General features: G+C 47.3%; 1 protein-coding gene across 1 annotated transcript in view; it reads right to left on the reverse strand.

Annotated features, from left to right (window-relative positions):
* Positions 1-368: 368 nt before the first annotated feature.
* LOC115481001 (HHIP-like protein 1) overlaps positions 369-12,090 on the reverse strand; it is a 104,658-nt gene continuing 92,936 nt past the window's right edge. The window contains exons 8-10 of the mRNA XM_030219986.1: positions 5,187-5,268; positions 1,554-1,636; positions 369-1,432 (exon numbers count right to left, since the gene is read on the reverse strand). Of these exons, the coding sequence (XP_030075846.1) occupies positions 369-1,432; positions 1,554-1,636; positions 5,187-5,268 (1,229 nt within the window). The remainder of the gene's footprint in view (positions 1,433-1,553; positions 1,637-5,186; positions 5,269-12,090) is intronic.

Here is a 12,090-nt window from a genome sequence, read left to right on the forward strand (position 1 = left end):
TGGGGGTCTTAGAGGAACCCAGATAGACTGATCTCATCCAGTCATGAAGTTCTGGTTCCTACTTTTCTTGAGTAATCCAGAACCACAACCTCTGTGTGTGCTATAGGGCAAACCTAGGACTGATAGTACCTCTTTGGGTAGACCTGGGTCAGGTTATGATCCTAGTCCCTGATGGACTGAAATTATGTAGCAGGTCTGGAATAGGCTTATCCACTAACCCTCTCCAATCCTCAAGGTGAGTCCTGCTCACCACTCTTTCTTCCTTTTCCCTCCCAAATATTCTCAGGATGATCCTCACTTGTAGACCAGTGCCAACAGAAAATGGAAAGCTACTGCAGCTGGACCATACTAGAAAACATTTTTGAACTTCAGTCTTCCTCATGTCCACAGACAACCCCCACATCTTCCTGGTGGGTGCAGTCATGCCTGCCAATCATTGACCTTTGGCACTCCAGAAGGGTCCCCTCTGAGCCCTTACACTTTACATCATCTAACAAGATTCTGAGGCCAACACCTTCTCCAAATTCTGCCTTCTTGGCCACCTTCAGGACCGAGGCGTAGCCCCGCTGCCGGCACACCACCAATGCTGCTCGGCTGTCAAAGTGGTCATTGCAGACAGTGCCCCATTCCCCATTAATATGTATCTCTACCCTACCCCGGTCAGTCAGGTTAGCACCATTTACCAGTCTTACTATGCCGGGCTTGAGCCTCCGACGTCGACCATACTTTATTCTAATCCTCCTCTGAGTTTTACCCTTACCACCCCCTATTCTTGGCTTGGTGGTGGCTTGGTGGTTTAGCTGCTGTGTTTCCCTTGGTGGTTGGGTTGTGACGTGGTGCGGTGCAAGTGGAATGTATGCTTTTTCTCCAGCATTCACATTGGACTCTAGCAGATTTACCAGCTCCTGGTACCAGTCAGAGGAGGCGTTCTTATGTTTTAGGGCAGGTGTTGCTAAGGAGAGTGACATTTCTCCTTCCTGTGGGATGGGATGGGTGCCCTTTGGCCACTGAGTGACCCATACATTGGTGGTCACTACAGCTACAGATAGGGTAGATGTAGGGGACACATTTCTCTTGTCCCAGTGGACTGTATGACTGATCTTTGGTTCCTGTGTGACCCACTGTCTGGTGGTCTCTACACCTGTTATAGGAGGTGTTGTAAGTACTAGCTTGCTCCTTTCCTTTGGAAAAGTGTAGGTGACCGTTGGCTCCTGAGTAACCCATTGTTTTGAGGTCCCTGTAGGTTCAGCTGGGGTGGCAGTCAATGGATTCACTCCAAGGAGGGGGATTTCTGTTCTTGATGTGGCATATAGTTTGTGGGTCACAGGAGACAGATAACTTGGGGTGCTGTTTCCAGGCAAGCTGCTGGGGCTGATCCCTGGAGTGGCTGAGCTCGGGGGTATAGTAGTTGTTTTGGATTTCGGAACAAATTCTGCAATTAAAGAAAGAGAAAAACTGTTGGAGACTTTGGCAAGAGGAATTTGTTCTCTTGTGCAGTGTTATGTGTGCCAAAAATGGTGTCTGAGGAACAGGCCTTGTGAAGCTACACTTACTCTGTTGTGGGTAGAAATCCACCAGTTTGCCTTTCACTGGCACAAAAGAAGGGGTGATGGAACACATTCCAGGGGGTGCTCGCCTTGCAAGAGAGATACAGAATTACTTACAGCTTTCATATATATTATTATTTATTTATTTATGTATTAGGATGTATTTACTGCCTTTTTGAAGGAATTCACTCAATGCCAGAGAAATCCCCAGTCACATAGTACAAGAGAATGTATCTAAACACTATACTGAACATGGAAGAGTACCCCAATAGTCAGAGCAGTGGGAAGCCCAGGTTCAAATCCTACTCCTTCTACTGACACTCATTGTGACCTTGGGTAAATCACTTCATCTTCAATTGTTTCAGGTACAAACTTGATTGTAAATCTTCTGTGGAATTTGCCTTAAAGCTACCATTGAAAAAAAGAGGTTCCACTGTACCTCCCCTGTGCTGTCTGTGTGTAGACAATATCTCCCCACGTTGTACTCTATTGTGTGGTGGTGACTGTATCTTGCAGAAACAAAAAAAAGGGCAAATTCCCCACAAAAGCAAGTTTAAGAAGAGAAGTAGGAAAGGGCCAATGGCCAACCAATAATTAAACAGCCACAGAGGTCCATATGAATATGATACCATTTATTAGATAGCCACAGTCAAAATCAATCAGACTCAGGCACTACACGGAACCATTTTTCGGCAATCAATGCCTGCTTCAGGAGTCAGTATATCTTATGTATAGCAGTGGCGTTCCTAGGGGGGCTGGCACCCGGGGCGGATCGCCGTTGCGCCCCGCCCCCCCCCCGGGTGCAGCGCCTCCCCCCCGATGCAGCTTGGACCCCCCCTGGCGAAAGGTCACCCCCGTGAAGGAACCCCCTCCCCGCCGGGTGCACGCCGCCGGGGGGGGGTGCCGCGCGTGCCTGTCCTCCGTTGTTCCATGCTTCTTCTCTGCCCCGGAACAGGAAGTAACCTGTTCCAGGGCAGAGAAGAAGCATGGAACAACGGAGGACAGGTGCGCGCGGCACCCCCCCCCAGCGGCGTGCACCCGGGGCGGACCGCACCCACCGCCCCCCCTAGGAACGCCACTGATGTATAGTATTGATGAGCTTATACCACCACTATCTTTCCAAATGAGCGTGTGTGAAGCTTTTATTAGAAAATGTTCTTTTTATGCTGCCACATTGAAACACATGCTCCATCTTTCCATGTTACACTGTATCCTGCAGTGTCTGTGTTTTGACATCTGCACTGTATACTGTAGTGTCTGTGGTTAGTCTGTCTGCAATGTAACCTGTGCTGTCTGACTGTATTTCTCCATGCTATACTGTACCTATGGTGCCTGTATGTAGGCAGTATTTCCCCATGCTGTAGTCTACTTTGTGGTGTCTGTATCTTACCATACTGCATTGTACCCTGCAGTGTCTGTGTCTAGATGGCATCTACCATATTGCACTATATACCCTGTGAAGTCTGTGTTCAGACTGTATCAATAGCGTAGCCAGAGTTCAATTTTTAGATGGGCCTGGAGGTGGACTGGGTGGGCACGGGCCTCGCATTTCCTCTCCACTCGCTGCCCTCCTTCCCCCCCTCCCCCACCCACTGAACTGTTTCAAACCCAGGGCATTTGGCAGTGTTCTTCCAGATGCCGACAGCCCCCTGCACATGGTCAGTGCTGGTCATTTTTACTGCCCTGAAGTGCCATTCTCCCTCCAGCACCGGCGATTCCCATAGTCAGCCTTCTGCCAGCGTGCGTCGTCGGGGCCTCTCAGGTGTGCGTCCCACCTTTGCAGAAAACAGGAAGTTGCAGAGTAGGCGGGATGCGACTAAGAGAAGAGGCCCCGACGATGCATGCTGGCAGAAGGCTGGCTATGGGAATCGCCGGTGCTGGAGGGAGAACGGTGCTTCAGGGCAGTAAAAGTGAGGAGACCATGCGGACGGGGAGAGCGGGCAGAAGAGGCAGGAAAAGATTGGAGCCTCGCTTGGGAGAGCTACACCACTGGTTGGGTTGGGGCTAGTTAGGGTGGGTAGGCCTGGAGCAAAAGTGGCTGGGCCTGGGCCCGTCCAGGCCCGCCCGTGGCTACGCCCCTGGACTGTATCTCCCTGTACCCTGCAGTGTTTGTGGAAAGGCTAAAGTGGCTAGGGCTCTTCAACATGAAGAAGAGATGGCTGAGGGGAGATATGATAGAGGTCTATAAAATACTGAATGGAGTGGAATGGGAAGAGGTAAAATATTTGTTTACTCCTTCCAAAAATACTAGAAATAGGGGGCATGCAATGAAGCTACTTAGTAGTAAATTTAAAACAAACCAGAAAAAAAAATATTTCTTCTCTCAACATGTAATTATAAACTCTGGAATTAGTTGCCAGAAAATGTAGTAAAAGCAGTTAGCTTAGCAGGGTTTAGAAAAGGGTTGGCTAATTTCGTAAAAGAAAAGTCCATAAGCCATTATTAAGATGGACTTGGGAAAATCCACTGCTTATTTCTAGGACAAGGCATAAAATCTGTTTTACTGTTCTGGGATCTTGCCCGGTATTTGTGACCTGGATTGGCCACTGTTGGAAACAGGATACTGGGCTTGATGGTCCTTCAGTCTGTCCCAGTATGTCAACACTTGGGTGCTTATGTGCACTATACCCAAATGTGTCAGTGTCTTGGCTGTATCTCCCATGCTGCATCGGGGGTAAGACTTGGGTCTGCTGTGCTTAACACCCGATGCAGCCTTAGCAAAACAAAGGGACCTTTGTTGAGTTTGGACACACTGATTTAGATAAGTAATATGATATTTGGACATTTACTTTGTTTATGGTGTGATTATGATGAATGCAGCTGATGAAATTGTGAGAATTAATGAACTGTGACCTGTGAAGTTTTGCAAATTTCAATGGTGTCTCCAAACTACTGAGTCACTCCTGTGCCTTGGTGGAGTTTTTTCATTGCGTGCTAGTTTTGTGGTGCAGTGTTATTCTACACCTTTAATGATATATTTAGAAAATTTTGGGGACCTACTGGCCAATGATTATTTTGATTGTAGCCTCCTAGTGGGAATGATTTTCCTGATGTTGGTGTTTAGTGCTGAGGTCACATTCCCCAACTGAAAATTGTCTAGTGTATATGTTGTTTGGTGGGAGATTCCACAGTATGAAGAAACCTGAAACTAGGATTGGTTTCTGTAACCTTTTGATGTGGTGTTTATTATCCTGCTGCCTGTTTTTTTTTTTTTTAATAATCTAAACTGTATCCATGCTACACTGTACCCTGTGGTGCCTGTGTCTAGACAGAATCTCCCATGCTGCATGCTATCCTGTGGTGACTGTATCTTCCAGCATTGTTATACAGGGTCTGAGTTTCCACTAGAGATGCCAAGTTACCCAGTTCCAAGCTAGAGATTTTGTGACATTCCTGGTTTTGAGCTGACATCCCAAAAAGTGTGGAATTTGTAGTGCCTGATCCTGCCCATAGAAATCAGTGCTGCAAGTCCCATAATGCACCAGGATAAGATGGTCAGAAATCCAGGACTGTCCCAAAATCTCCAACCAGGAATTGAATAACTTGGCATCTCTGGTTTCCACTGAATCTCTGAATCACGTGCATACTCATATAGACAGTCAGACAGTCACAGAGACATGCACTCACACAATGACTTACTTGGAAGGATCTACAATCTTGTACATGACCCCTGCTGGGATGGCAGCACTGGGATTTCTTGTGGAAAGAATGTACATCTCTCCTAAAAGTAAAAATGAAAGGAGAAATAATGGATTGTGTTACTGGACCAATGGAGAAGTAGCCTAGGGGGAAGGAGGGGGGAGGGGGAATTTCATTTTCAGAAAATGAAACTAGTCTGGGACAAGATTAGACATGACAATGAACAATAAGATTAGAAGTAATCAGGAGTTTATACCAGTGACACATGAGCTTCTGAGTCACAATGGTTGGGGGAAGGACAACTGTTACATGGTAGCAGATAAAGACCTGCACATGGCACATCCAGTCCGAATTGTAGCTGCCACTCCATGCAGATAATCCCTCTGTGGTTTTATATATATATATATATATATATATATATATATATATATATATATATATATTTTTTTTTTTTTTTTTTTAATTACTTTGCCACTCTGTGCAGGTTACCTCCATGTTCATTTAGGGTTGTAACTACTGCTCTGGGCAGGCTAATCCCTCTTTTGTTTAGGGTTGTAGCTGCCGCTCCATGCAGGTTACTCCCTCCTTTGTGTAGGGTCTAAGGTTGTAACTGCTGTTTTGTGCATGCTAAACCCTCTTTCATTTAGGATTGTAACTGCTGCTCTACACAGGTTCCCCCCCCCCCCCCCAGCTCTTCTTTCTATTTCTGTCCTGTATGTAATATAGTAACATAGCAAATGATGGCAGATAAAGACCTGTACGGTCCATCCAGTCTGCCCACCAAGATAAACTCATTTTACATGGTATGTGATACTTTATATGTATACCCGAGTTTGATTTGTCCTTGCCTTTCTCAGGGCACAGACCGCACAAGTCTGCCCAGCACTGTTCTTGTACTAAGTTCTGAAGCTAACATCGAAGCCCCTTAAAATTTACACTCCAGCCCATCCCTATCTATTCAGTCACGATCAGGGCGCAGACCGTAGAAGTCTGCCCAGCTCCCGTTTTGTTACCAATTATCGGCGTCGCCACCCAATCTTCGCTAAGATTCCGTGGAACCATTCCTTCTAAACAGGATTCTTTTGTGTTTATCCCATGCACGTTTGAATTCCATTTACCATTTTCATCTCCACCACCTCCCGCGGGAGGGCATTCCACATATCCACTACCCTCTCTGTGAAAAAATACTTCCTGACATTACTCCTGAGTCTGCCCCCCTTCAACCTCAATTCATGTCCTCTAGTTCTACTCAGGGGCGTAGCCACGGGTGGGCCTGGACGGGCCCAGGCCCACCCATTTTCCCTCCAGGCCCGCCCATCCGCATTGCTGTCTCTATCCCTTTTGTCCCACGGAGGCAGCGCTTCCTTCCTGCCCTGTCTTCTCCCGAAGCTCCGCTGCATCGGTCCCTCCCTGCAAGTAGAATCCTCCTTCGCCGGTCGCACTGCGCTGCCATGCAATTGCACACGCAGCTACGCTCCTCCCCCTGCCGCGTCTATCTGGCCCTCTGTGATGCACTTCCTGTTTAGGGCCGGATGAACGCGGCAGGGGGAGGAGCGAAGCTCCATGTGCATGGCAGCACAGCGCAACCGGCGAAGGAGGATTCTACTTGCAGGGAGGGACCGATGCAGCGGAGCTTCGGGAGAAGACAGGGCAGGAAGGAAGCGCTGCCTCCGTGGGACAAAAGGGATAGAGACAGCGCGAAGGATGCGGATGGGCGGACCAGGAGGAAAAATGGCTGAGCTGCTGGGACATGGGAGGGAGAGGAGGAAAGGGCTGGAGGGAAGGGAGAGAGTTGCTGGGACATGGGAGGGAGAGGAAGAAGGGACTGGAAGGAAGGGAGAGAGTTGCTGGGACATGGGAGGGAGAGGAAGAAGGGACTGGAAGGAAGGGAGAGAGCTACTGGATATGGGAGGGAGAGGAAGAAGGGACTGGAGGGAAGGGAGAGAGCTGCTGGATATGGGAGGGAGAGGAAGAAGGGACTGGAGGGAAGGGAGAGAGCTTCTGGGACATGGGAGGGAGAGGAAGAAGGGACTGGAGGGAAGGGAGAGAGCCGCTGGGACATGGGAGGGAGAGGAAGAAGGGACTGGAGGGAAGGGAGAGAGCCGCTGGGACATGGGAGGGAGAGGAAGAAGGGACTGGAGGGAAGGGAGAGAGCCGCTGAGACATGGGAGGGAGAGGAAGAAGGGACAGGAGGGAAGGGAGAGAGCCGCTGGACATGGGAGGATAGGGAGAGAAAGAGGGGAGATGGATGGAAGGATGCAGAGAGAAAGGGGAGAGACTGGAAGGATGTGGAGAGAGAGAGAGAGAGGGGAGACTGAACAGAAAAGGGTAGAGAGATAGAGACACTAGATGGAAGGATCAGGAGAGAGGGTAGATGGGTGGAAGGGTAGGGAGAAAAAGGAGATGCTGGATGCAAAAGAAAGAGGGGAGCTGCTGGATGGAAAGAGGGAGAGGACAGAGTAGGGAAAGACTGGAGAATAAGAGGAAGGGGCATGTGGAGAACAATGGTGAGGAAAAGATGAAAAGCCATAGGTGGTGAATGGACAGGAAACCCTGGCAAGAGAAAGACGAAGGAAAGCAGAATCTAGAAACTGGGAGCAACACAATGAGAAAAAGTAAATGGCCATACAACAAAGCTAAAGAAAATAATTTTATTTTAATTTAGGATAAAGTAATATGGTACCTGTGTTAATAAAGTTTCAGAGACCAATACTTCCTTCCTTAGGTCAGGAGAGGATACCATAACAGCGTTATGCTGACCTGAGGCAGGAGGTTTTGGCCTCTGAAAGCTCATTGAAAAGGGTGTTAGGCTTTTAAATAAATTTTCTGAAACCTGATGCACTGAAAAGCAGCACTTTACCCCTATGTGACAAATGCATCTGATTAGTGTGACTAAATTTTGCTGGGGAAGGGGGATAGAGAGAAAATTTTGTGCCCACCCACTTTAGGTTCAGGCCCATCCAAAATTGGCAGTCTGGCTACGCCACTGGTTCTACTGCCTTCCCATCTCTGGAAAAGGTTCATTTGCGGGTTAATACCTTTCAAATATTTGAACATCTGTATCATATCACTCCTGTTTCTCCTTTCCTCCAAGGTATACAGTGGTGGAAATAAGTATTTGATCCCTTGCTGATTTTGTAAGTTTGCCCACTGACAAAGACATGAGCAGCCCATAATTGAAGGGTAGGTTATTGGTAACAGTGAGAGATAGCACATCACAAATTAAATCCGGAAAATCACATTGTGGAAAGTATATGAATTTATTTGCATTCTGCAGAGGGAAATAAGTATTTGATCCCCCACCAACCAGTAAGAGATCTGGCCCCTACAGACCAGGTAGATGCTCCAAATCAACTCGTTACCTGCATGACAGACAGCTGTCGGCAATGGTCACCTGTATGAAAGACACCTGTCCACAGACTCAGTGAATCAGTCAGACTCTAACCTCTACAAAATGGCCAAGAGCAAGGAGCTGTCTAAGGATGTCAGGGACAAGATCATACACCTGCACAAGGCTGGAATGGGCTACAAAACCATCAGTAAGACGCTGGGCGAGAAGGAGACAACTGTTGGTGCCATAGTAAGAAAATGGAAGAAGTACAAAATGACTGTCAATCGTCAAAGATCTGGGGCTCCACGCAAAATCTCACCTCGTGGGGTATCCTTGATCATGAGGAAGGTTAGCAATCAGCCTACAACTACAAGGGGGGAACTTGTCAATGATCTCAAGGCAGCTGGGACCACTGTCACCACGAAAACCATTGGTAACACATTACGACATAACGGATTGCAATCCTGCAGTGCCCGCAAGGTCCCCCTGCTCCGGAAGGCACATGTGACGGCCCGTCTGAAGTTTGCCAGTGAACACCTGGATGATGCCGAGAGTGATTGGGAGAAGGTGCTGTGGTCAGATGAGACAAAAATTGAGCTCTTTGGCATGAACTCAACTCGCCGTGTTTGGAGGAAGAGAAATGCTGCCTATGACCCAAAGAACACCGTCCCCACTGTCAAGCATGGAGGTGGAAATGTTATGTTTTGGGGGTGTTTCTCTGCTAAGGGCACAGGACTACTTCACTGCATCAATGGGAGAATGGATGGGGCCATGTACCGTACAATTCTGAGTGACAACCTCCTTCCCTCCGCCAGGGCCTTAAAAATGGGTCGTGGCTGGGTCTTCCAGCACGACAATGACCCAAAACATACAGCCAAGGCAACAAAGGAGTGGCTCAGGAAGAAGCACATTAGGGTCATGGAGTGGCCTAGCCAGTCACCAGACCTTAATCCCATTGAAAACTTATGGAGGGAGCTGAAGCTGCGAGTTGCCAAGCGACAGCCCAGAACTCTTAATGATTTAGAGATGATCTGCAAAGAGGAGTGGACCAAAATTCCTCCTGACATGTGTGCAAACCTCATCATCAACTACAGAAGACGTCTGACCGCTGTGCTTGCCAACAAGGGTTTTGCCACCAAGTATTAGGTCTTGTTTGCCAGAGGGATTAAATACTTATTTCCCTCTGCAGAATGCAAATAAATTCATATACTTTCCACAATGTGATTTTCCGGATTTAATTTGTGATGTGCTATCTCTCACTGTTACCAATAACCTACCCTTCAATTATGGGCTGCTCATGTCTTTGTCAGTGGGCAAACTTACAAAATCAGCAAGGGATCAAATACTTATTTCCACCACTGTACATGTTCAGTTAGCAAGTCTCTCCTCATACAGTTTCCAACACAAATCCCATACCATATTTGTAGTTTTTCTTTGCACTGCTTCCAGTCTTTTTACATCTTTAGCAAGATACGGCTTCCAAAACTGAACACAATACTCCAAGAGGAGCCTCACCAATGACTTGTAGAAAGGCATCAACATCTCCTTTCTTCTGCTGGTTATGCCCCTCTCTATGCAGCCTAGCATCCTTCTGGCCACGGCCGTCGCCTTGTCGCATTGTTTCTTCACCTTTAGATCCTCAGACACCAACACCCCAAGGTCTCTCTCCTGAGTCGAGCTTACTAATCTCTCCCCTCCTATCCAACGTGAGGCTTACAAGAGGCTGAAGAAAAAGAACTGTGACCGAAGAACCTTCAGAAGAAACCTTTGCCTGTGGATTACAATTACCAGAGGCCATTTTGAAGGCCTGGGATTTACAAATTTGTTCCTGGAGAGATAGAAGATATCTGTCGGTGGAAATTCAAATTTTTCCACCTGTGCTAATGGATAGAGAAAAGCGCGCCAACAATGAGTACCTAGGAGAAGGGGGAAGAAATTTGCTGAGTCATAGTGGTAGCGATTCTCAGCCAGGGAAGGAGAGGGCAGTGTATCTAGAAGTGGCATACGGCAGAGAGCCTGAGCGCTATCTGCCATTGGAAGTTGAACTGGGTGACATCATTCGTAACCTTCGTAGGTCAAGGAGCGCGCAAGTGGAATGGAAATATTATCCATGGGGACAAGCATGTTGAAGAATGACTCAGAGGAAAGAGACTGTGTGCTGGCTCTGCCTGTAGCTGCAGAGAATGCCCTTCTTGAAAATGAGAATGTGGGGTATCAAGCCAGCTATGAGGAAGCTTTCATTTACTTAAACCATGCTGTTGCTTGGAAAGTTTTTTGTACTCATTTATATTTAGAGATTGAATTTGTCTAAGAGTGATTAGCTTTATTGAGAAAATTGTGAGAAAGTATTATACCCCATGAAAGAGACAAGATCACAGGCACAAAATCTTATATAGATATTAGTGTTCTGATGATCAGACCTTGGCTAAGACCTTGGTTTCTGAGGGTACTTCTCAGTTGGTAATCACCACTGACATTCATTCCTTGCGTGACCCTTCAAGATTGAGTTTGGCTGTTTTTCAGTTTTTTCAGTATTAGATTCCTTCTTGAGATGGCACATAGAATGCAAGCTATGGTGGAGTTATCGGTGGAAGATGGGGCCAATTTGAGTCAAGTGGTGTACCCTGAGTGTTCGTATCGAAGTGATCCAACACTGATGTGCCTATGCTGTGCAGCATGTGAGGAGAAATTCTTCAAAAGAGAAACGACTCAAGCAATGCTAATCAGCAAGATTTCTTCTAGGGAAAGGGAGAAGCAGAAGATCTGTGCCGATTTGGACTTGAGCTCCCTGGGGCAAGCTTTCCAGAGTTCAGCAGAACTAAGTTCAAGTGATATCAGTCCGGAGGCCCATACCTCGGAGGGTGCAGCATGGCATGATGAAATTTTGCCCAAATCTGAGGCCCTTTGGGTTGGCAGAAAGCCTGAAGGGCTGAAGTTGGAGACTACTTCAAGAAGTAGCAATGATGGATGGAATTCTAATCTGTCCTGGTCTGGTTGCTTCTCCTCTTCAGTAACATCTGAGGGGCAGTGGGCAAAAGGGAGTGCAACGGAATTGGTAAGTATGACCCAAATGGAGGAAATACCACCCGAAATAAAGGTCATAACTGAGAACAGCCCAATCCCATCTCAGTGGTGGATGAAAATATTGGACATGTGCAAAGAGTCTGCTGAGAGAGGACTGAAACGAATCTTGTGGAAAATATCAATTGACCCCGAGACAGGTCTTCCCTAACCCACTGCAATGCTAGAGAATCTGTGCCTTGCCATGGGAAAGTTTGAGTCAAGTGGTCCTGGTGTGATGACTACAGAATGGACAGTCAGTTGCTCTGAGGTTGAGCATCTTGTAAAAGGTTTGGATCTTAACCTGCTATCTATTGGTGGGTACGAAGCTGTTGTGCAACCAATGGAGAAATTAGCTGGGCATTGGTTGGGAAAGGAGCTGTTACAGATGTCCTGGATTGATGAAGGTTGAGCAGCAGGATGCAGGCTTCCCAGAGTGAGTAAGACAGACTTATTTCTAAAGCGATTGGTTTGGGACATGTGGGGAGTAGAGTACCCTTATGTCTCCTTGCC

The sequence above is a fragment of the Microcaecilia unicolor genome, chromosome 11, assembly GCF_901765095.1.
Source record: "Microcaecilia unicolor chromosome 11, aMicUni1.1, whole genome shotgun sequence".
Lineage (NCBI taxonomy): Eukaryota > Metazoa > Chordata > Amphibia > Gymnophiona > Siphonopidae > Microcaecilia > Microcaecilia unicolor.